The sequence below is a fragment of the Phytophthora sojae genome, assembly GCF_000149755.1.
Source record: "Phytophthora sojae unplaced genomic scaffold PHYSOscaffold_5, whole genome shotgun sequence".
In the NCBI taxonomy this organism is placed as follows: domain Eukaryota; phylum Oomycota; class Peronosporomycetes; order Peronosporales; family Peronosporaceae; genus Phytophthora; species Phytophthora sojae.
In genome coordinates this window covers 5,805,861-5,829,018 of record NW_009258119.1, presented here as the reverse complement: position 1 = coordinate 5,829,018, position 23,158 = coordinate 5,805,861, and the positions used below count along the sequence as shown (strand labels likewise).

Below are 23,158 nucleotides of genomic sequence, written 5' to 3'. Positions count from 1 at the left end.
TCAAGATGGAGAAGTTGTTGAGCAGGCGTCCTGCCGCTGCAGAGGCGGCGGCTGTGCGCGCAGCAGTGGCGGTGAAGGAGAAGCAACAGCGAGAGACTGCAGCAAAGCGCAAGAAGAGCTCAGGTATCAAGGTCAAGAGTGAGACGCCGAAGGGAGTGCTGTCCCCCGTGCAGGACGAGAAGAAGAAGACCCCGCAGAAGAAGCGCAGCAGGAAGGCGCGACGCTCGCTCGAGCCCGCATATGCGCCCGAGACCGCGTACTCGCTCGAATTGGAGACGAAGTACGTATCTGACCTGATTGCAGACCTGTACGAGGAGCAGGAGCAGGACGACCGAGAAATGTACAACATCACCAGAGAGACGGTGCTCACCGAGACGAGCCACTGCAAACGCTCCCAGGAGGTCAAAGAGCTGAGTCTGGAGGAATTTCGGCGCCTGATGACGTACGGCGAGGTGTCGGTGGAGTCCGTCGCCTCGACAATCCTGCCGTTCTTGAATCTGGAAGAGGACGATGTGTTCTTTGACCTTGGCTGCGGCACGGGCAAGATTTTGGTGCAAGCGGCTCTTCAGACGCCGTGCAAGAGGGCAATTGGCATTGAGCTGATGCAGAACCGCGTGTTAGAGGGACAAAAGGCGCTGGAGCGGCTGAAAGAGCGCGACGTCCCCGTTCTCCGCGGCAAACAGATCGAGTTGCTACAGGGAGATATCCTCGAGCCGCCGGCTGAAGCCCGGTTGATGGATGCCACGGTGGTGTTTATCAACAACGTAATGTTCGGGCCGACCCTAATGCTGAAAGTGCTGGCACTGCTGAAGGACATGGCCAATCTTCGGTGTGTCATGACGCTCCGCAAGATCTGCGAGCGTCACGGCCACGAGAAGTGCACGCGCGCCGGCAACTACTGTGTCGACTACGTCCACCCTCCAGAAGAAGCGGATATTGACGTGTCCTGGGCAGACAAAGCTCAAGTGTATCGCTACGTCACCGTCGACTACGATCTGAAAATGATGCGGATGCGATTGGCCTCCATGGAGGCCGCCGCGCGCTTGTAGACCCACCAACTCACGGAGGAGACGAGGGGAGCTGAATTGTTGGTGTTGAACTATCGACTTGAGGTTGCTTGCTACCCAACCTCCCTCGCGTAAACACTTTTACTACCAAGTTAGATCACCGCTTCCTCCCGCTTTGCAAGCCGAGGCGTAATGGAACGGGTGTGCATGCATTTTTCAATAATGAGTACATATTCCAAGCAATAGAGTGCATTGTGCGCCTCGCCTTCCGTTCGGCTTGCTTTCATACCTGTACTACGCTTCTGTAGGCATAGTAAACGAGCATCATGTTGCATTCCGACCCGCAGCAGCGCCGCACCGCGAGCTACGGTGTTGTCTAGATGAGCGCTGATCCCATGTACGAGTCCTGCGCGCTCTGCTCGAAGAAGATGGCCTCGTAAAAGTTCCGGAATGCCTCCATCTCGCCCACGCCCTGTGAGTACTTGGCAGCGTAGCTCTCTGGTCCCGAGGACATCAACAGCTTGTTCATCTCGGACTGGAGGCACGGGATGAGCTTCGCGAGAGGAGGCGCGGGCTTCTTCTGAGGCGGCTCGGCAGCGCTATCTTCTACAACTCGAGGCTCCGGCTTGCTCGGTCCGTAGACGACGTCGTCCAGGTCTTGGAACGCGTTGCCGCACAGGAAGCCCAAGCTGTGCTGCAACGCTGGCATGAACAGGTCGCTCTCCAGGAGGTCCCACAGGTCGTTGAGCAGGCTGATCACGTGCTCGTCCTGGCCCTTTTGCTTGTCCGGGTAGATCAAGAACGCGCGCCACTTCCTGAGCTCCGCCGAGTCCTCCTGCTTCTCCGCGGCTGCGACCGCCGCCGGGGACGGCAGCACCGCCAGGAACAGCGCCTGCAGCAGCTCGTTGAGCTCGTCCGCCGTGACCGCCGCCTTGCGACTGACTTTCCAGCCCTGCAGGTGCTTGTTGTCCCTCACCACGGCCTCCACATGGGCCTTAATCTTGCCCAGCGCCTCGTCCAGGAAGTACTCGAGCCCGGAGGTCAGGAAGGCGTGGTGCGCCTGCTCCTCGGCCTGCTCTCGCTGCTTCTGGCGCTCAGACAGCGCCGCCGCCGCGTCGCTCTTCTCGAACACCCGCTTGCCGATGATGGAGACCTGCGCGAACACCAGCAGGTGCCACAGCCCAAAGGCCACGAGCGCCGTCACGTAGCGCGTGACGGCCAGCAGCTTGGCGTCCTCCCAGAGCGCGTTGCGCCGCGTCTTCTGCGTCTTGTCCAGCGTCTTGAGCTCCTGCACGACGCTCTCCAGGTCCAGCAGCTGGAACAGCCGCGCCTTGAGCCGCGGCAGGAAGCGCCGCACCGTCGCGCGGCTCTCGTCGGCCGTGCTGCCCAGCGCCAGTTGCAGGCGCTGGTGCTCCGCCATCTGCAGCTGGAGCTGCTGCGTGAAGCGCTCGGCCTCGCCCACCACGCGCCGGTACGCGTAGTACGCGCCGCCCGCGCACGCCGCGCCCACGCCCGTGGCGATCAGCAGATTCTTGTGCCGCCGCGCGAAGCCGCACACGTCCACGACCTCGCACGCGTGCCGCAGCGCCGACCACATCGCTGTTTATCTTGATGTGGGTATGGCCGATGTTGACAACAGTCCTTAACGTTAGATACCTCGGGTGCGGTATTTCAGCCAATGGCCGCGCAGTATTCTATAGGAACGATAGATCATGGCGGACCGAGCCATGAGCGCCGCGCCCGGGCGCTTCGACGCGCTGCTGACGCAGCTGGCGCAGCAACACGGCGGCGTGGAGTCGCTGCTGGACTCGTTCTTCGACTTCCTGCACCGCAAGACGGACTTCTACGCGGTCTCGAGCGACCCGGGCAAGCACAAGATGGGCTTCTTACCTGGTCAGGCCGAGCGGAAGGTGCTCGCGGCCTTCCGCAAGTACCCGACGCGGAGTCTCGACGGCGGCGATGGAGCTGCCAATGTGGCAAGTAATAATACACAAGCACAGAGCGCTGCTGCTGCTGCTAGCCCCAGTGCCAAGCAGAGCCCGACGGCCAAGAAGATTGAGGAGGTCAAGCCACAGCTGACGGACGACGGCAAGCAAGGTCGACAATGATTTTGATTTGGTAATAGTAGTACAGTGCGTAGTAGTGCTGACGTTGTTCATGTTCGGTGTTGATGTTGATGTTGCTACAGTGCCAGTGGGGAACGGTGGAGTGGCTGCTAATTACACTTGGACGCAGACGCTGGAGGATGTTTCGGTGCGTTGCGTGTGCTGGTACATGCAGTGTCACTGCAAGGATACTGAAGTTTGTGGTATGTTGCAGATTCAGATGGAGTTGCCGCAAGGCACGCGTGCGAAGGACCTGGACTGTCGGATTGAGTCGACGAGGCTACGGGTGTCGATGAAGAGCGATCCGAGCAAACCGTTGCTGGTAGGAGAGCTGGTGGAGAAGATCCGAGCTGATGAGAGCATTTGGTCGCTGGAGAGCAACCATACGCTGAACATTTCGCTGGAGAAGATCAAGCCCACGTGGTGGGCGAGTGCGCTTAAAGGAGGACCGGAAATCGACACGAGCCAAGTCGACTCGCGACGGAACATCCAGGAGTACGACGAGGCTACACAGGGCGCCATCAGGAAGGCTGTGTACGACCAGCGGCAACAGCAACTGCACGGTGCAATGCCGCTCACACCTGGAGAGAAGATGATGCAGGAAGCGAAGGACCTGCCTGGGTCGCCTTTCCTTCCGCCTGCGCCGCAGAGTTGACGATGGAGATGCGAACTGCAAAGGCATACTTCAGCATTCAACTGCGAACACGTTTCATTTTCATTGCCGCTGCTCCAGTCGCTGTTTGTTCCTAAGCCTAGCAGTGAAGCAGCATCATCAACATGTCGGAGACCCAGCGAAGACTCGCATGCATCTATCCGGCAGAATAAAGTTACAGGATGCCCCAGTGCCGCTCGAAGCCGTTGAGCAGACGGCAGATGGCCTGGGCACCGCTCATCGGGTACTCGGAGATGGAGATGGTCTCGTCCAGCTGCAAGGAGAGCATCAAAACACGTCAGTCTTCATCAACTTACACAGCAGATTACAGCATTGTAGAGCTGTACTTACGTAGTTGCAGTTCTCCTTGGAGATGTGGCCGTGGGCCATGGCGCCGAAGATGAAGACCACGGGCTCGTCCTTGGGCAGCGTCTCCACCCACTCCCACGGGTTCACCAGCGTGCCCGTGCGCGTGAGCGCGTACTTCTTGCAGTTGGCCGGCAGGTACTTGGTCACGGGGTTCTTGATCACGTTCAGCAGCGTGTGGTTGCCGTCCGACGAGCGGATCTTGAGCGTGTGCAGCAGTTGCACTGCGAAAAATCAACAACAACCACACTCAGTTCCCCACAATAAACACCTCAATATCAATTGCAGCCAGTCAGTCACTCACCCATGAGACCAGCGAAGCGCTTGTACGTGCGGGGCACGCGCATCTGCGAGCTCACCTCGATGAGCACGCCCTTGGTGCTCTTGATGTACATCTGCAGCGACAATAGCAATAGCAATAGCAATAGCAATTATCGTCAACGACGTCAGTGTTATACTGCAATAGTACTGCATCGATAGCATTGCACTGTAGTAGCGGACCTTGAGGTAGCCGGCCTTGTTGAGCGGCGAGTCGAGCAGCGCCATGAGCTCCTGGTGCAGGATGTCGGGGCGCGACTGGCTGGCGTCGCGGTTGAGCTTCTTGTGGATGCCCTTGTGGTCGTCGCAGTTGAGCAGCTGGTAGCCCTTGGACGTCTTGACCGTCTCCAGCGCCGCCTGCTCCAGGATCACGATCACCTGGCGCCGCTTCACGTCCTCCTTGCTCGCGCTCATTGCCTCTACAGCTACAGTATCGACTTGTTGCCTTTTAGTGTGTCAAGGCTTCCATGCAAAGCACTGGCCACGACAAATTCGGAGTTAATTTCGGATTTGTGTACACCACACAGGTCCTGATCTTGAAGCGACGCATCCAATGTATCAATGCATCACAAGCCGCAGCATGGCTGTCGCTGTCTTGTTGGCGTGCGTGCTGTTGCTGTCTAGTTGCTGCTGCTTGTACGGTGCCGTGCTGAGACGCACGTGGACGACGCAGCCGTGGTGCGAGAGCGCGCGCAAGCCGCAGTGGCCCTTCGCGTACCAGAAGACGCCGGCGCAGACGCTCGAGTGGCAGGGCCGAGCGAACCCGAACGACCAGGACATCCGCCACGCGTGCGGCGTCTTCGGCGTGCAGAGCAAGTGCCACATCTGCGAGGACTTCGCCTGCAACGGCAACAGCGGCGATCGCTGCGCCTTCCAGCTGCAAGGCATTCCGTGGTCTACGCTGCCCAAGAACGTCCCGACGGTGACCGACGTCCCGTGGGCGGTGGGGGGCAAACACCGCTACGACTACGGCGGTGCTACACAGCTCTGCTTGTTCTTGTCAGGCGGAGGCTGCTTGTCGCCGTTCTCGACGGACTTCTCGCAGTGTGACGTAAGGTGTTGGGGCACGCAGTCCGGGTCATTGACAAACAGAGGAGCGCACCCGAGGAGAAATACTAGTGACGCTGCTTCGTCGGATATTTGGAGCTATTCCGCAGCGTTCGGCGCGTCTGGACGAGCACAGGGAAGAGTGACAACCGTGGCGGGTGAAGGTACTGCAGGGTTCCTCGACGGACCAGCGGCAACTGCGAGGTTTAACCACCCGCGCGGTGTGGCTGTGGACTCGAATGGAGTGGTTTACGTGGCGGATACAGCCAACCATCGCATTAGAAAAATCAATCCGACCACGAAGATGGTGTCCACGCTAGCGGGCGATGGGATTGAGGGGTTTGCGGATGGAGCTGCGCTCTCGGCAGCGCGGTTTTCGTACCCGTCGGATGTTGCTGTGCTGGAGACGAACGGCGGCGCGACCGTGACTGTGTTTGTGGCTGATACAGGCAACCATCGCATCCGACAGATCAAGAGCGGGGTGGTGTCGTGTCTTTCGGGGCTTTGCGGCGCTGGCGTGGAAACTGTGAGGCTTTCGCAGCAGCCAGAGAGCCCTCACGCCGGTCTGGCCGATGGCGATCCCCTCGGAGCCCGCTTTGACTCGCCCATGGGCGTAGCGGTTGATGCTGATGGCGTAGTATTTGTTGCAGATACTGGCAATCACTTGATTCGGCGTATTGAACCAAACGGAACTACACATACGCTTGCTGGTAGCGTCGTTCCATCGGAAGATGCCGATACACCTGGCTGTTTGTCGCCTTGTTTGCGTGGCGAGCGTGGATTTCGAGACGGAAACTTAACTTACGCTCAATTTGACAGCCCACGCGCCATTGCAGTCGGTGCTGAGCGTACCGTGGTGGTGGCCGATGGCCATCGCGTACGTCGAGTGACTTATGACGGAGGATTTGCGTCTACAATTGAGACCGTCACGTCAACCAACCGCGTTGTGACTCTCGCGGGGTCCAATGTACCTGGACACATCGATGGCGAAGGGAATGAGGCAACTTTCAACGCGCCAGCCGGAGTCGCTTTCGCTGCTGACGGACGAGTGTACGTTGCCAGCTCTACGGACTGCACAGTGCGGCAGATATCTCCTGCCTCGCTAGTCTCGCGGTCTGTCACGTGTTCGACTCGAGCAACGCAAGTGCTGCGTCCGAGTGGTTGTGCGTCCTACGAGCAGCCAGTGGACGAGCTTTTCCTCCAGACATCGCCAGCAACCAACAACATTTTCCTCAACTATCTGCAGCGCGAGGAGTTCGACCCTGTCCTGGGCGCCGCGATATCTGGACGAACGTTGAAGGACTGTACAGGCTCACCTCCAGCCGACGGCTTAGTACAAGGAGATCTCGCGCTACCCTTACGCGACCCAGACACCCAATCCATCACGACCAGTGTGTTTCAAGACCTCGAATACGGCACCACCGTCAAGGTGAGTTGTCCTGCAGGTTGTGATCCTACGACAATTTCGACCAAAGTTTACGGTTCTGGACTGTACAGCGATGTTTCTTCGATCTGCCTCGCTGCGATTCATAGTGGCGCTATCACTGCTACTCAAGGAGGCCTAGTAACGATTACTCTGGAGCGTGGAACACAGCCAGCGTCAAAGGCATCCACGGCAGTCGGCTCTACTGCGAATGGGGTGACGTCGCTTAACTTGCCGTCGACTCAGGATACTCGTGCTCGGCTTTTCAGTGTCAAGGCGTATCTACGGCCTAAACTCGAGGTGCAGTCCGTCGCAGGGGCGCCCAATGCACCACTCGGATCCCAGCAGGATGGTTGCGGCTACCTGGACGCTCAGCCTCCGTTGGCGGCGCGTTTTCTGGGTATCGCGGGGCTTGATATCGCTAGAAGCCGGTCATTATCACGAACAGATTTTCTCTACATCGCCGACGCGGGCAACAACCGCATTCGAGCGCTGTCTGCTCCTTGTGCCAAGGTTTGTGAGAACGGAGGAGTTTGCAGTGCTGCAGACGTGTGTACATGTCCTTCTGGGTGGACAGGTGATGACTGTACAATACCCGTCTGCAGTACTAGCTGTGGAGCTCGACAGATATGTGTGGGTCCTGACAAATGTGCCTGCATGCCTGGTTATGGGGAATTTCCAGCTTGCAGTACACCGCAGTGCGTTCAAACCTGTACTCACGGAGGGGTTTGCTCGGCACCGGACACTTGCTCGTGTGCTTCAGGCTGGTTTGACGCTAACTGCACGACCCCAGTGTGCACTCAAACTTGTGGAAACGGGGGGAATTGCACAGCTCCAAACACGTGCACGTGTCCAGACGCCTGGAAAGGCACCGATTGTCGTGTACCGGTGTGCGCTCAGACGTGCCAGAATGGTGGAAGTTGCGTCGCACCCGATTCCTGCTTGTGTGCTACCGGTTGGAGTGGATTCGACTGCAGCCTCCCGATCTGTCCGCAGGGCGATTTTGTGCCGCATCCAAGTGGATACGCGAACGCCCTAGCACGCCCGCTATCCGTTGAAAGCTACGTGCCCTGTGATTTCGCTCGCTGGTGTCTTGAGACTGGCGAGTTTGACTGTCTTCACCGGTTATACACCACGTCCAGTCCTGTGGTGAACGCGTCAAGTGGCTTAGCGGCAAAAGGGAAGACCCCACCATCGTACGGCGATTGTCTTCTGCTTGAGCTGGGGGACGACACACTCGCACAGTTCCAGTATCTTTCCGAGGGCAACGCAACCAGCGACTTTTACCGTTTTGCCCCCGTCAAGCCGTACGGATGGAATGCCTCTGCAGCCTGGAGAGGAATCGCCAAAGCGGAAGTGGGGTTTTCACCTCCGTTTCTATTGACCAGTGACCGACAGGTGGCACTCGTGGAGCGAAGGCGAGTTGTACAAGGAGTTTACGCCTGTGCCCACGGAGGTAGCTGCGTAGCCCCTGATGTGTGTCAATGCGCCTCGGGGTGGGCTGGGTTTGATTGCCGCACTCCTGTGTGTTCCCAGGGCTACTACTCCCCAAACCAAGTCACATATCTAGCTGCTGAACCCCCGACTGCCACTGATCCTCGACACCCTGTTTCGAATCCGACGTACACTGCAACAGTCGAGCAAATTGCGTACACCCAAGTGACCGTGACCTCAGAGACTCGAGGTGGTGTACGCTACAAACCAACGCAAGGTGGCTATGCATGCTCGATTCGCAGTATCACGGAATGGGAGAAACCAGCGACGCCCGATGGGTCTCCGGCCTATTACTTCGACCATCCCAACTACTATTCGCGCTACATGGACCGAGAATTATCCGCCGATGGCCATTACCACACACAATGGACGGGGATGGCTTGGCCACCACTTTACAATTTGTCCAAGCCGCCATTAGACGATACCCGACAGGGTTGGAAACGTGGCGGTACGTGGGGTTATATCCCCGGCAGAGCTTGGCAGAAGGGGGTTTGCCTCCTCGAATTCAACCGAACCTGCTCTTCAGGGACGCAAGCGAAAGACCTCTTGTCAGGCAAACTGGGTGTGCTTGTTGTTGATACAGATGCATCGTACCGACCTCAAGTCACGTACACAGCGCAAGACGCCGTCCGCCGCGGTTTCTGGAATTCTTCAGTGTTTGGAGACTGCGTGGATCAAGTCGTGCGCGGGTGCTTCAACAACGGCACGTGTTCGGCCCCCGGGGTTTGCGACTGTGCTCCTGGTTGGACTGGAGCGGACTGTACGATCCCGGTATGCACGCAAACTTGCATGAATGGAGGGAACTGCACGCTTCCAGACACTTGTACGTGTGCCTTGGGATGGTCAGGAGCAGACTGCTCGATTGCACTCTGCGCGCAGGAATGCCGGAATAACGGGACGTGCATCGCTCCTGACCAGTGTCAGTGCATCACGTGGGATTCAATTTGGCGAGACGGCCGCGAGAACGGTGGTAAGCCTGTGTTCCAGCTTCCTGATGGACGAGCGCAACGTACAGGTTATACTGGGTACGACTGCAACACTCCTATCTGCGTTCAGGCTAAACGGTTCGTGCTGAATGTTGTGTCCCGCTCGTCCAGCAGCTTCCGTACATTACGTGGCAATTATGATAGCGCCACAGCGGTCCGCAACTGCAACACGTATCGCTGTCCTCAATACGACGTGGAGCTGGTGGCCAACGATGGCCACTCGTTTCAGAGTGGCTGCTCGGTTGGTGATCCTGAGCCCAATCCAAAGCGTAGCGCTGCACTCACAAGCGCCCAGCAGATCCAAAACCTGCTGGATTATCGGGACGACCTCAACGTAGCTCGCGTGTCGAACGATTTCCTCTGTGGTAACGTGGTCTGGGAGCAAGGTGACATCGAGAGCGACAACGGGACGAACCGCGTTATTCGTACCAACTACGTGAATGTGACGAAAGTGGATGAAGTCACATGGGAGTACGGAGTTTCAGCCCCTGGTGAGGGCGTCTACGAGTGCTACAACTCTGGCGCGTGTGTAGCCCCAGACGAATGTGCGTGTGGCGATGGCTGGGCCGGCATCGACTGCAACATTCCGCTCTGCCGATTCCTCGAGGCCGACCAATACGCCACCGTGTCCTCCGGGTGCCGTAATGGCGGCGTCTGCGTCAGCAAAGATGAATGTCGATGTGTCACCGTCAACTCCACCCTACACGATCACTATCCGACAGCCCCAACGGGTCTCACCGGGTACTTCGGCTCGGATTGCGCGTTGCCGATCTGCATCCAAGGAGTGTTCGACCCGATCTGCAACGCCAGCGTCGTGGCCAGCGACCTGAATCTCACAACTGGGAATATCTCCGGCATTGACGCCATGGCCAGCAGTATCGTCAGCAGCGGCGATGGCTGCTACCGCTGCAAGAACGGAGGACTGTGCGTCGCCCCGGACGTTTGCGCCTGTGCTGAAGGCTGGACTGGCTTCGACTGCTCGACGCCGATCTGCGAGTTGACTGAAGCGGTCACAGCCTCCGTTCGCCCAACGCTCTTCACCGTCGATGAGCTCAAGGTCGAAGTGTTTCGTACGGATCCGTGTGGCACTGGAGGCGGACGTTGGGGCAAAGAGGAAGTGAACGGGGCCATGATCGGCCAGGGCAATTGCACCCTCCCCATGAAGTGCACGTGTCTGTGCAAGCAGCGCTACGACAAGGACATCTGCGAGGCGACGGGCGAAATGTGCGATAAGCCCTGGCACGACCCGTTCCACCGCTCCATCCCGGCAGGCTACGTGTACGGCACGCGCGACTGCGTCGACGGGTTTCAGGGGATCGAGGACGCCGACGGCAACTTCCAGACTTGCCACCTCAAGATCTACGTGCCCTCAGCCTGGCGCCGATACACCGTCAGCGTCGTGGCCATCTTGTCGGTGCTTGGGGCCATCTTCATCGTGGCCTACTACTACATCCGCAAGCGGGTGAGACGCGCGCTGCTACTGGCGAAGGCCGAACGACGTCGCTCGCGCAAGAACTCGGAGGAAAACCTGACGAAACCCAAACCTGGAGCCTTCACACACGCAAAGAACGAGTAAATTCATCATAGACAAAGACGATTTTCTATTATCTCTCAGCATGTATTACCCACCCGTGATTGCAAATTAGTCGTTCTTCTTGTTTGTTGCTCTACGAGACCAGCATCTGAATAGGGCTTTGCGACGACGCTGTCTGCTGTCGCTGGTCCTCTTCGCCTTCTTGGCTTTGCTGCCCATTCGTCGCAACTGCGGCCGCGGAGCTAGAGGAGATGGAGCCGATAGCGTTCGAGGCCTCGGCTGCTCGTAAATACTCGTCGCGACGGCCCTGCGACTCACTCAAAAACGCAGCTAGCGCTTCAGGGGGTCCAGACGACGCGTCTCCTGCCAGGACAGGCTCGATGCTCGGAAGCAGCTCTTCCTCGTGCTTCACACGCGCCAGAATCAGCTCCTCGAAGCAGTTGCCTGGCGGTGACAAGCTGAATTCGCGACGATCCTCCGGCTCCACGTAGCGCTCGGCTGTAGCTCCGTACTCTTCGAGCACCGCAGCGCAAATCGACTCCACCTTACGCTCCAGAATCGACAGCGACGGGAACTCGTTCAGGACGCGAACAAACCAAGCGTTCATCTCGGCAGCCGACTCGAAGTGGTGTCGATACAGGGGGCGGAAGGTGGGCGTGCCCTCCAGAAACACGGCACGGATGTGGTGCTCTCGTGCCTGGCGGTGAAATGGCAGCTGACGGTCCAGCATAATGCGCTCCCAGCCGTAAACACCGTAGCGAGCCATACCGTAAAACACTCCCAGGTCGTGGATCCAAGGACACCACCACACAGGCATATCCTCCACCAGAGTCTGCTTCCCAGATCGTAGGTAATCCTCAAGCGCAGCCCGCTTGGTTGTAAGAATCTCCAACACATCCTCCAGTAACTGTGTGCGTCGCATGGTTACCCAAGCTGTGTTACGAGCCTTGAGTCCATGTGCCAGCACACCTTCGAAGGCGTCCACGAATTCAATGCCGATAAGATCGCCCAACGCCACAGCGCGCTGGTCTGAGCCAAGCGGATCAGCCCGCATTCGTGCAACTTCACGGCATTTGGGGGCGAACTTTGTCTCGTAAAACGTGCGGGCCAGCGTTGCGCTCTTGTTCAAATTGCCCCACTCCACAATATTGAGCCACGAGATGCTATCTGTTTCCCACGAAAAGGGGCGAGCGTGCTCTGTCACAAACGGCAGCATCGACGGAGTTGCTCTTCCATCAGGAGCAACAACAGCCCGCTTCGCAAGAATACGCGGAGCACCGTGGAGTGCCATCATGTAGGCGAAAGAACGGCGCTCTTCCTTGGTCCAGTCCGTATTCTTCATGCGATGCTGCGGAGGAGCCACAAGCGTTGGATCGGGTAGTTGGCGAGCATTGTGCAATACCGCCATGTGTCGAAGAATATCCACCTGGGCAAGCTGCATCGCCTTAAGCTCCAGCCGACGCAACGTCCTCGATCGCGCTTGCATTTCCTGGGCAACTTGACGCCGCTGCTCAATTGCCACACGCTCCTTCTTAAACCTTTCCTTTCCGTGTCGCCGTTTGATTTCCTCCGCAGAAAGCAACCAGCTTAGCAATCGGTTCATGTGCTGTACCTCCGGTTGCTTAAAAGCATTGGCTTCTGCCATTGCAGTGTTTGCACCTGTTTCAGACTTGAGAGGTCCAGAACCACCGTTGCTTTTAGGAGTGCTGTCATCGTTAACCGAGCTTGATGCACTTTCGGAGTCAGCATCGCTCATATCCACGTCATCGCCTCCCTCTGCCGATGCTGCGCCCTCTTTCTTGACTACTGCTGAGGAAGCCACACCGTTCTGGTTTAACACGGCACCACTATTCGCTTGTTGTTGGTCACGAGCAGCCTTCTCTAGCCGTGCGAAGTGCAATCGCGGATCGGCCAAAATTTGGGCGCAGCGGCCATAGCCGTGAAGGAATACGCCCATTAACAAGTTTCGATCGGCTTCCTCGTTCCACCATGGCGTGATCTGCGTCCATGCCGGTCGTTCACCAACGTCTACCAGCTCAATATGCGGGATCAGCTTGTCAACACCATAATATCTGGCCCGTTCGTCGATGCTAGCAGTCGGTTTCGGTCTAGGCTTCGAGCTATCCTCCGAATCTTTGTACAGTTCGTCGCACGCATCGCACGCCGCAGTAACCAGATGCTGAAGCCGCTGGAGCATGTCTAGTCGGACCAGTACACGTCGACCACCACCTTGCTTTGACTTGAGAACGAAATCCTCCTCTTTCAAAACTGGCGATAATTCCTCTTCATCGATAAGATTTTCCTTTTGAGCCGTAGTAGCCGCGTGGATAGACGCTTTCACAAAAGAAGAGTCATCCTTGCGCTGATCACAAGCCAGACCGGAAACATAAATAAAACCTCGAGCAAACAGCTCCACCTCCTTCATGGAGCGACTGCCACCGCTCTGGCTCCGAATAATCTCCCAACGACCAAATCCGTAATGCATCAGCGCACGCTGCAACCGGTCGCGTCCATTTTGCGTCCATTCTCGAGGAATGTTCTTCTCCTCAAGCTTTTCACGCTCTTCCTTTTCCTTATCGCGTTTTTCTTGATCGTATTCGTCATCTGAAACGCTGCCATCCGAGAAACTGCCTCCATCGCCAAAGCGAGCAACACGAGTGCGTTTGCGCTGCTGCGGTAGTAGGTCTTCTGCTTCAGTTGGGTCCGGTTCTGTTAGCCCCACAGCCTTCTTCCAAAAGTCCGGGTCGTCCAAATCCACATCATCAGAGGTTGTGGCGGACACAAAACTTGCCTTGGAGAAGCTAGACTGTGCTTGTTCAGCGTACTGCACAACTTGTGATGAGCGCTGCAAGATCTGGTCAATGTCCAGTTCGCAAAACTGTTCACCAGCGGTATCATCGTCGCGGAATACATCATAAGCTCCACGCTTCAAGAGCTCATCGATCTCTTTCGACTCTTGTGCTTTCGCGCTCTTGTTCCGTTTCTTGCCGCCCTCTTCTTCATTCTCACGCCGCATATGCGTGAGCACAGCCTTATCTAGTCCCAACTTCAGGGAAGCTTTGTGGAACATGTGCATCTCATAAGTTTTGCGCGTGATCAAACGATAAATCTTCACCGAGTGAGTCTGACCAATACGATGCGCACGGGCTTGGGCCTGCAGATCATTCTGAGGGTTCCAATCACTGTCAAAAATGATGACCGTGTCAGCAGCCGTCAAGTTCAAGCCCAAACCGCCAGCCTTGGTCGAGAGTAGCATGACAAACCGCTTGTACTCGGGTTTCACAAATCGATCCACCGCAGCTTGACGGTCATTACCACGAATATTACCATCCAACCGCTCGTAGAGGTATCCACAAAAGCGCAAATAATCCTCGATGATGTCCAATACACGAACCATCTGACTAAAGATAAGCACCTTGTGCCCTCCATCATTCAACCGTGGCAACAGCTTGTCAATAAGCACCATTTTACCACAGCACTTTACCATCATCTCGTGGCGCTGCGCATCAGTCGTCAAGCCTTCGTTCAAAATTTCCTCGACACCGTTGTTCAGGTACGGGTGGTTGCAACACTTGCGTAGCTCCATCATAACGTTCATCAAATTCGGAACGTTGCGCGGGTTCCCACCACGGTTTAGGAACGCAGTGTTTTTCTCGTAGATTGCGCGGTACCACTGCTTCTGCACGGGCGTGAGCTCCACTTCAACAATCGTTTCCTCTTTTGGAGGCAACGACTTCTCAACATCTTCCTTCACACGTCGTAGCAAATACGGCTTCAGCATTTTGTGCAGGTCCGCCACTTGCTGAGCTTCATGAAGGTCGCCAAACTTATCAAGGAAGTCAGCAACACTAGGGAACGACTTGCCATCCAAGAAGTTAAGCAAGGCCCACAATTCCTCAGTTTTGTTCTGGAGAGGTGTGCCCGTCAGGAGAACACAGTGATCGCGACGCAAAGAACGCATTTGTTCCACAAGTCGAGAAGATTGGTTCTTCAATCGATGAGCTTCGTCCACCACGAGACAGCGCCAATGGATTTTCGAGAGTGCCGCGATGTCCTTAATCGCAACTTCATACGTGGTAACGAGAATGTTAAAGCGGTAGGGCTTCTTCTTGTCCGGGCGTAAGTTTTCATCCAAATAGTGAAACTCAAAGTCGCGAATAATGTCTCGTGATCCGCTATTGCCGTGATAGACGACACAGTTCATAGTCGTCCACATCTCACATTCATTTTGCCACTGCACAATCAGCGACAGCGGGGCCACGATCAAAAATGGTCCACGGATCTTGATTTTGGGGTCGTCACGCAGTCGGCTCAGGAATGAAAGCGTTTGGATCGTCTTACCGAGACCCATTTCGTCTGCCAGGATACTTGGTCGCTCATTGTACCAATTCCAAATCAACCAGTTCAGACCTTCCAGCTGGTACGCACGAAGCGACAGCGACTGGTCCTCTCCAAACCTCGGAGACTCGTCCAGTTTGCGGTATTCACGGATAGTTGGACGCGGTCTTGGCTTCCACACCTCTTCGTCAGGAACAACAATTGAGGTCTTGTATTTAGCCAGCGCAGCGTCATCCTTGATATCGCACGCACGCTCCCACGTAGCATCAGTGTACGGAAGGATACGCCACTTGATGTAGTAGCGCATGCCGTCATCCACAGGAGCATCCGGGAAATTGGGGTCAGCAGGCATCGGCGTGTCTTTGCGGTGAGCAATAATCCGGTGAATCTCCAGATACTCCGGGTTGAAGTATTCCAGTTCGTCCACCGCAAGAGAGTCCTCGTCCAGGTCTCCCGTCTGGCGGTGCGGGTGGTGGAGGCGGTGCTGCTCCTTCTCGTGGAAACGCTTGATTTTCTGCTTGTTCGTCAGCGGGTCCAGGTCGAGCAGTACCTGCTTGGTCTCCCACGACGCGTGCATGTACGCGAAGCCCTTCCACTTGATCAGATACTCAGTGATCGACGTCTTGGTCGGGCGGTTCGCGAACAAGTTGGCGCTCGCCGAGTCGGCCGCGGGGGTCGGGGCGGGCTCCTCCACCTCTCTTTGTCGCACGCCCATGATCTTTTCAATGACCATGTTGGTCGCCACGGGCTGCTCTTCAGGCTCGGACTTGGACTTGTCCTTGAGCTTGCAGGTGTCCAGCTGGAACTCGGCCTCGTCCGACTCGCTGCCGTCGTCCTCGTGGTGCCGGCGCTTCTTGTGCTTCTTGTGCTTCTTCTTGTACGAGGCGTCGTCGCTGTCGGAGCTGCCCAGGTCCTCATCCGAGTTGGGCACGTGGTACGACTTCCTCTTCTTGTTGGCCGCGCGCTGGCTGTGGCGGCGCTCGTCGTCAGCTCGCAGCTGCTGCGCCAGGAGCCTCGACTTCTCGTCGTCGCTCGGCTCCTTGAGGCTCTTGTGCTTGCTCGGCTTCTTGTCCATGACGCGGCGCGTGTGGCAGGCCTCGCACTCGCGCGTGCGGCGGTCGCGGTTCGGGTGCTGGCACGCGGCGCAGACCCAGGGCTTGCGCGCGGGCTTCTTGTCCTTGTCCTTGTCCTTGTCCTTGTCCTTGTCGGCCGCCGCCAGCAGCTTGCGCTTGCGCTCGCGCTTGGCCTGGCGGTTGGCCAGGCTCGTGTTGAAGGCCGTCATCTTGGCGAAGTCGTCGTCGGGCTTCTCGCACAGCGGGCAGATGTACGCGTCCAGCGCCTCCAGCTCCTCCTGCGTCAGGATGAGCCCGCAGCAGCTCGGGTGCACCCAGCCGTTGCAGCCGCCCGAGCCGCGGATGCACTCGATCATGATGCCGGCTGCGTAATAACATAACATAACACAGCATAGCATAACGAATAAGTATATATCAGTTAAGGTTATATAAGCAGCAGGAGGAAATGGACGCTAAGCAGGGCAGGAACGCACCGCCGTCCGCCTGCTGGCACACGCAGTAGGTCGTGGGCTCGGCCATGGCCGTCGTGTGGGGGGGGGGGCGGGGTGAGGGGGAATGGCCAGGGGGCGCGCGCGGGCGTGGGTCGCTTTCTGCCTCTCTGGACTGTGGTCGCTCCTTCGCTCCCACGCGGTTTCTGGAGCCCACACACACTCTCTCAGGAGCACCACCGCCATTTGCCTCATTTCATCCAGCCAGGGAACACCCGTGTACCGGAGAAATGGTACAGCTATAAATAGCTCGCGGCGCTGGATCAGATCCCGGCGGCGAATCAGATTCCTTCGTTTCGCCTGCTTTTACTTGAGAAAATGCCGAACCGCAAAATAAAGTTTTGGGCACGCGATGCAGCCTGCGTGTATGTGGTGATATGGCAGCGCCGGCCAAGAAGTCGCCCGCTGCTACTTTTTATCCTGTACGAGTATAGCCGTCCTCAAGTACATTGAACCGCACGAAGCATCGCCGACGGTACTACTGATTGTTATGTCGCCGCTAGAGATAGCAATGTCGCCCTGGTGAGTGTGCCAAGTGTAATCCTTCTCATGAAAAGAATAGGGAGCTTTGCCCGTTCTTCTTATCGTTAGTCGTCCCAGACAGGGTAAGTGTAAGGATGTAGGGTGGGGCAATTGGACGAAGTGTCATCAATGCCAGCGTTCATTGTAGTCATTGCAAGAACTTGTTGAATATAGGGCGTTGTTCACCAAAGTACTAGAGAACTTACCGGGCTCCTTGAGCCCAGTAAGCCCAAAGGAGTCGACGGGCCCTGTAAGATAAGCGCATGTCGCCAACTACTCCCAAAGTCTACGCGTGGAGTATTACACGTGATCAAAATCCAGCAGGGGTCAACTTTCCCAAAACGCAGTTAAAACAAGAATGTTTGTGTATCCACATCTTTGGTCCCATACATTTTTCTTCACAATCAGAAATCCATCCACTCGAGCAGCGCAATGCTGGGCATCGGCTTCAAGGTGAGCGACACGTCCGGCGCCTCGCTGCGCAGCTCGCTGGGCGCGTTCCTGCGGCGCGAGTACGCGGGCAGCGAGGCGGCGGACGCGGCGCTGGACCAGTTCGCGCAGCTCAAGACGGACGTGGACCTGGTGCGCACGCCGTCGGCCATCTCGCGCCACGTGCTGCTGCGCTACTACGCGCAGCTGGACAAGATGGCGCAGCGCTTCCCGTGCGACGGCAACAGCGACGCCGGCGCCGCGCGCGCGCCGCTGCTGCTGCAGTTCACGTGGAACGACTCGTTCTGCCCGCGCAAGAAGAGCACGCAGACCGGAGTCTCGTTCGAGAAGGCGGCCGTCATGTTCAACGTGGGGGCGCTGGAGAGCCAACTGGGCGTGCAGACGGACCGCAGCACGGCCGACGGGCTCAAGACGGCCTGCCGCCACTTCATGCGCGCGGCGGGCGCCTTCACGGAGGTCAAGGACAAGCTCGTGGAGCGCACGCTGGGCGCCAGGACGCCCGACATGAGCGCGGAGGGGCTGGGGCTGCTGACCTTCCTGATGCTGGCCCAGGCCCAGGCCTGCTTCTACGAGAAGGCCATCAAGGACCAGATGAAGGACGCCATCAAGGCCAAGCTGGTGCACCAGGCGCTGGACTTCTACGTCTCGGCGCTGGACTTTTGCCGCTCGTCGGCGCTGGCCGGCTCGATTGACAGGTCCTGGGGCGTGCATCTGCAGTTCCAAGTGCACTGTATGCGCGCAGCCACGCAGTACTGGCAGGGGACGGCGTCCAAGGCCGCGGCGCTGGAGAGAGGAGAAGGGTACGGCGAGGAGATCACGAGGCTCGTGGCGGCCGATGCCGAGTGCGACGAGGCGTGCAAGGTGGCGACGCAGAACAAGCTGCCGGCGTCGCTGTTGCAGTCTGCCCAGGCGGTGCAGCGCGTGGTGCGTGAGCACCTTGACGCGGCGAGGAAAGACAACGCCAGTGTGTATCTGGAGAACGTGCCCAAATTTTCGGAGCTGCCCGCGGTGGGGAAGGCTGCGATGGTCAAGCCGTTGGGCTTCACAGCGGAGGAGCTGCAGCAGGAACTGGGCGGCGTGGATCTGTTCGAACAGTTTGTGCCCAACGATCTGCTACACCGTGCGGACAGCGTGAAGCAGGAGATTAATACGATATTGGAGCAGACAGTTGAGAAAGTGTCCAAGAGCAACGAAGCTGCCAAGGAGAAGCTCCACGCCATGGGTCTGCCAGCGTCTATCGAAGCTTTTGAGAAGACCAGCGACAACGGCATCCCACGGACGATTTGGCAGCGCATTCAGCATGTGAAAGTCACTACGGCGTCCGCGGCTATGGGCCCGGGAGGATCAAGAGAGAACCCAGTCGGAGCCTTCATCCAGCAACAGCTTCAAGAAAATCAAAGGTTGTCGGACGATGCCGAGAAGAAGTTGCACACTATTGAATCGCGGTTGAGTCAGGAGGAAGTTGAAGACAATGTCTGCCGCCAGAACTACGGTGAAAGGAAGTGGGCGCGGCCGGTGTCGTCCTCGCTGAATCAGAACTTTCGAGCCGACATTGATCGCTACTACCGTTTGGTGAAGGAAGCCAAGACGTCTGACAACATAGTACGGGACAAGCTTGCTGATAACCACGAGAAGCTGGAGGCGCTATCGCGGCCCAAGACGAGTCTGGACCAGGAGCTGCCCGAGTTGCAGCAAGATAACTCCAGCTGCAAGGAAGAGATAGCACAGGTGTCATCGCTGTTGCTGCGACTTGGCCAACTCGTGGAGGAGAAGGACCAGGTGCTGCGTGATTTCCGGGGCTCCTATGACAAGTTCAACGCGCTGCCTGTGCTGCTGAGTGGGAACAGAACCAACAGTGTGTCCACAGACGCTGCACTTGAAACAGAAAACCAGTTCTTCCGCGACCACTTTGAAGGGAAGATCGCCACAATTTGTGATGAAGAGCAGGCGCTGCTTAGTGACTTGGTTGAAGCGAACAGTCGCTTCGAGGCGAAGAAAGAGACCGATCACGTGCTGCACGAACGCCAGACTTTTCTCCAGCATCTGAGCGACGCTGTGGATGTTTTCGAGCAGCTTGAGTCGCACGTGAAAGAAGGTGCAAAGTTTTACGGGGAGCTCGGCGCTCGGATCGAGCAATTGCATCAAACTGTTGCAGACCATTGCTCTGCCCGTGAACTGGAGAAGCGCGAGCTGGAGCTGAATCTGACTGCTGACGAAGAAATGCGGCAACGTGAGGCTGAAGACGCAGCTTTGGCGCAGAAAATGATGAACGACATGCAAATTCGCAACGCTGCTGCTGCTGGACCGAACGCGAGCGACGAAGCACTAGCGCGTCAGCTCGCTGGCAGCACTCCGCAGTACTACCAGTCCACACAGCAACAGTCTGCACCTCCTTCATACGACTACGCGCAACTGCAACCTCAACAGCAGCAACAGCACCCATTCGCGCAGTACCAGCAGACGCAGGGTGCATCGCAGCCTCCTTCGTTCGGAAACGCTACGGCAACAGCACCACCCCCTCCGTACGGAAGCGTCTTCAATCAGCAGCAGCAACAGCAACGGCAACAGCCAGCGTATAGCTACTATCAGTACCCTGGCCAGCAGCAGCAGACCCAATACAACCCGCTTTTCCCGCGGGGGCCTTCGGGGGACTCAGTATAGCGATCAGTACGTATCAAGACAAGAATGATGAAATGAAGCGCTTTCAATCAAGGAAAAAAGATCATGCAAACTTGCCAAGTGATGATTCTGGATGATATCTGGCTGGCTTGAAGGCAACAGCTACACGAAGTAAAGGATGGAAACGGAAAGCACCAGCAATCATCGCCGTGATCCTTAAGCCTTCATGCACGAGTCCTCGACCCACGCAATAGCAGCCTTGAGGTGCTTCGTCGTTGCGTAAGCGTTCGAGTTCACTTGGAAGCCGAAGCGCTCCGAGGCATCGTCGATGCAGTCGATCATCTTCTCCTCGAGCTCTTTGGTTTCTTCCGAGCGCAAGCGGATAGCTGCCACCTCGCCGTTGAGTTTCTCGCTCCTCTCGGCGAAGTAGCTCTTGATCTCGTAGTAGAAGTCGAGCTTCGTCATGAACTGACGCTTCACGTCCGTCTTCGCGTCGCTGTCCCACGGAGTGTCGATATCGGTGATGGGAAGGTCCTTGGGCATCTCAATCTTGGTGTTTCCGGCAGCGCAGTGGTCGTACATCCAACGAACCAGCACCTTGTACTCGTCCGTGGTTACCGAGTCCTCGGCCAGCGCTTTCAACCCCTCAGTCGCGCACTCGAACGTTCGCTTGTAGCGATACATCATCACCTCGTGCTCTAGGTCAGCGCGGTCCTTCAGGCTCTGTAGGTACTGGAAAATGTTCGCGACTGGGACAACGGGGGCGTTATCCTTGTCAACGCGAGCGAGGGTGCTGTCGGATGGCGCCAGCAAGTTCCAGTCCTTGCCCACGAAATTGGCGGCGAAAGCGTCCATGTTTGTAATCGCAGAAGTCGCCGGCATCGAGTTGCCAAGGTCCTTTGCCGCAATGTCCACCATATCCGCTAGTCAGGCGTAGTTTCGGTCTTTATCACATCATTCGATGTGATCATGTCATGATCCATCCCTGGCCTGGTCGAGGTTATGTCGTTCCCCTTTATGCCGGGCTCCATCATGGACGTGGTGGAGGTAGACGTCATATCGCTCTGCTTCGATGCGGCCATGTTCGGCTCCATGTCGCCGGTGTGCAAAGTTGTTTGGCTCTGCTGCGGCATCATCACGTCGGTTGTCGTTGCCGTCGTTTGAGAATTTACAGTCGTTGTTGTATCAGGTTCGACAGCGGAGACGGTTGAGTATTGACTTTGTTGCGGCGCAGTGGTGGGCTCCTGCTGGTACGCAGTCTCCGTTGCTGACTGTGTTGCAGTACTTGATGCGTCTACTGGTGTTTCGTAAGCAGTGGTCACGCCGGTTTGCTGGGTGGTCAAAGCAGCAGAGACCTGGGTCGAGCTCGTCGTAGTAGTACTCGCAGCCACGGGGGCAGATGTCGTCGTCACTGAGGTGTCCATCACCGAAGCAGTCACAGGAGTGGCAGTCGCAGGAGCAGGGGTTGATGCTATTGTCGTCGTCGATGGTATCGATGTCGAAGCGGTGGCAGGAGTGACCGGATCGTTTTGGAGCACATACTCAAAGTGTTGGCTGTTGCTGTACAGATCGCACGCTTTTAAGGTCAGTTTTGGCGTGGTGTCGGTACCGTCGCTGCCGTCGTCCAGGCACAATTTAGCCTTGTTGAGCTGCTTAAACATCAAGGTGAACGTCTGATCGATACTACTCGTCGAGCATTCCGCCAGACGAAAGTCGGTCTTTCCCGCCTTCTTGCCCCCGCCGTCATCCAAGCACAACCATGCCGGATTCGATTGATTGATGCATCATAGTAGAGCTGGTACTTGCTTTGCATTTGACAGTTTGACAGAGAGACCCTTGATGGAAATCCAGAGACACACTGGTTGTCAGTTCCAGCGATGTGCAGGAGGAACTTGGCCCCACCAGCGACAGCATCCAGAATCGTCTTTGCTCCGCTGCAAGGGTAGCCTGAGACACCACCTCGAAGCTCTGGTACACGTTGCCGTAGATCTGGGATTCACATATCCAGGTTGTATAACGGGATGTTCCGTCTGTGTGGTGGTAATCGGTAATGCAGACAGAAGGGTACGAGACCATCGAGAGCGTGAGCGCGTTGGGGTTGTAGGTAAAGCGTTGATCTGCGCTCTTCTTATCACACTTGGACAGCCGCAGCGACGTCATCATAATACCGCCACCCCCGGTGTCAATGCACAAATTTGGTTTCTTCGCGCTCTTGAACCGGTAGGTAGCGCTGTCGTAGATGAAGAGCTGGTTCGGATTGCTCGGGTTGCATGGTTGGCCGGTGAAGAGCGTCTCGTCCGCCTTAGTGCCTCCCCCGTCGTCCGCACAGAGGTTTGGCGAGCGCTGGACGCGAAGCAGAACCGGTTGGCCCGACATGAGGTTGGTCTGGTCGGTAGACACAGCCACTCTCTCCAGGTTCATCTTGGTGATTGGAGACGCACTTCCCGTCACGGTTGCACTAAGCGGAGCATTCCAGCCCTCGTACACGACAAGAGCTGCACCGATACACATCGCGGCCCCGGCAGTCACCAGGGCCGCCTTCTTCCACTTGGCACTCGAAGACGAGCGAGCACGGCCGACATCACCGAGGTGATCGACCCTCACGCAGTCGGGGTTGTCACTCCCGTAGCTGTTGTCACTCCCGTAGCTGGCCGGCATGGAGGACTCAAGAACACTGCTGGACACTTGGATTCACGGACTTTGTTGGCGTGCAGGTGAGCAGGGAAATCTGCAACT

General features: G+C 57.1%; 8 protein-coding genes across 8 annotated transcripts; 4 read left to right on the top strand and 4 right to left on the bottom strand.

Annotated features, from left to right (window-relative positions):
• Positions 1 to 338: 338 nt before the first annotated feature.
• PHYSODRAFT_508314 (hypothetical protein) lies at positions 339 to 1,049 on the top strand (the record flags this gene model as incomplete). The annotated part of the gene is made up of 1 exon (XM_009531645.1): positions 339 to 1,049. The coding sequence occupies one exon, from the start codon at positions 339 to 341 to the stop codon at positions 1,047 to 1,049; it is 711 nt and encodes a 236-aa protein (XP_009529940.1).
• A 334-nt stretch (positions 1,050 to 1,383) lies between these two features.
• Positions 1,384 to 2,604, bottom strand: PHYSODRAFT_334375 (hypothetical protein; the record flags this gene model as incomplete). Its single annotated transcript, XM_009531644.1, has 1 exon — positions 1,384 to 2,604. The coding sequence occupies one exon, from the start codon at positions 2,602 to 2,604 to the stop codon at positions 1,384 to 1,386; it is 1,221 nt and encodes a 406-aa protein (XP_009529939.1).
• A 130-nt stretch (positions 2,605 to 2,734) lies between these two features.
• Positions 2,735 to 3,767, top strand: PHYSODRAFT_507420 (hypothetical protein; the record flags this gene model as incomplete). Its single annotated transcript, XM_009531643.1, has 4 exons — positions 2,735 to 2,937; positions 3,046 to 3,104; positions 3,196 to 3,260; positions 3,327 to 3,767. 4 exons carry the CDS (start codon positions 2,735 to 2,737, stop codon positions 3,765 to 3,767), a joined length of 768 nt encoding a protein of 255 aa, XP_009529938.1.
• A 172-nt stretch (positions 3,768 to 3,939) lies between these two features.
• PHYSODRAFT_506510 (hypothetical protein) lies at positions 3,940 to 4,862 on the bottom strand (the record flags this gene model as incomplete). Its single annotated transcript, XM_009531642.1, has 4 exons — positions 3,940 to 4,038; positions 4,116 to 4,354; positions 4,435 to 4,513; positions 4,632 to 4,862. 4 exons carry the CDS (start codon positions 4,860 to 4,862, stop codon positions 3,940 to 3,942), a joined length of 648 nt encoding a protein of 215 aa, XP_009529937.1.
• Positions 4,863 to 5,028: 166 nt separating this feature from the next.
• On the top strand, positions 5,029 to 10,974 carry PHYSODRAFT_506757 (hypothetical protein; the record flags this gene model as incomplete). The annotated part of the gene is made up of 1 exon (XM_009531641.1): positions 5,029 to 10,974. One exon carries the CDS (start codon positions 5,029 to 5,031, stop codon positions 10,972 to 10,974), a length of 5,946 nt encoding a protein of 1,981 aa, XP_009529936.1.
• Positions 10,975 to 10,977: 3 nt separating this feature from the next.
• Positions 10,978 to 16,865, bottom strand: PHYSODRAFT_560689 (hypothetical protein; the record flags this gene model as incomplete). The annotated part of the gene is made up of 3 exons (XM_009531640.1): positions 10,978 to 13,738; positions 13,844 to 16,707; positions 16,817 to 16,865. The coding sequence occupies 3 exons, from the start codon at positions 16,860 to 16,862 to the stop codon at positions 11,066 to 11,068; spliced, it is 5,583 nt and encodes a 1,860-aa protein (XP_009529935.1). The 3' UTR covers positions 10,978 to 11,065.
• A 920-nt stretch (positions 16,866 to 17,785) lies between these two features.
• On the top strand, positions 17,786 to 20,464 carry PHYSODRAFT_509757 (hypothetical protein; the record flags this gene model as incomplete). Its single annotated transcript, XM_009531639.1, has 1 exon — positions 17,786 to 20,464. One exon carries the CDS (start codon positions 17,786 to 17,788, stop codon positions 20,462 to 20,464), a length of 2,679 nt encoding a protein of 892 aa, XP_009529934.1.
• A 174-nt stretch (positions 20,465 to 20,638) lies between these two features.
• On the bottom strand, positions 20,639 to 23,080 carry PHYSODRAFT_334369 (hypothetical protein; the record flags this gene model as incomplete). The annotated part of the gene is made up of 4 exons (XM_009531638.1): positions 20,639 to 21,319; positions 21,376 to 22,152; positions 22,325 to 22,411; positions 22,496 to 23,080. The coding sequence occupies 4 exons, from the start codon at positions 23,078 to 23,080 to the stop codon at positions 20,639 to 20,641; spliced, it is 2,130 nt and encodes a 709-aa protein (XP_009529933.1).
• Between the last annotated feature and the right edge of the window lie 78 nt (positions 23,081 to 23,158).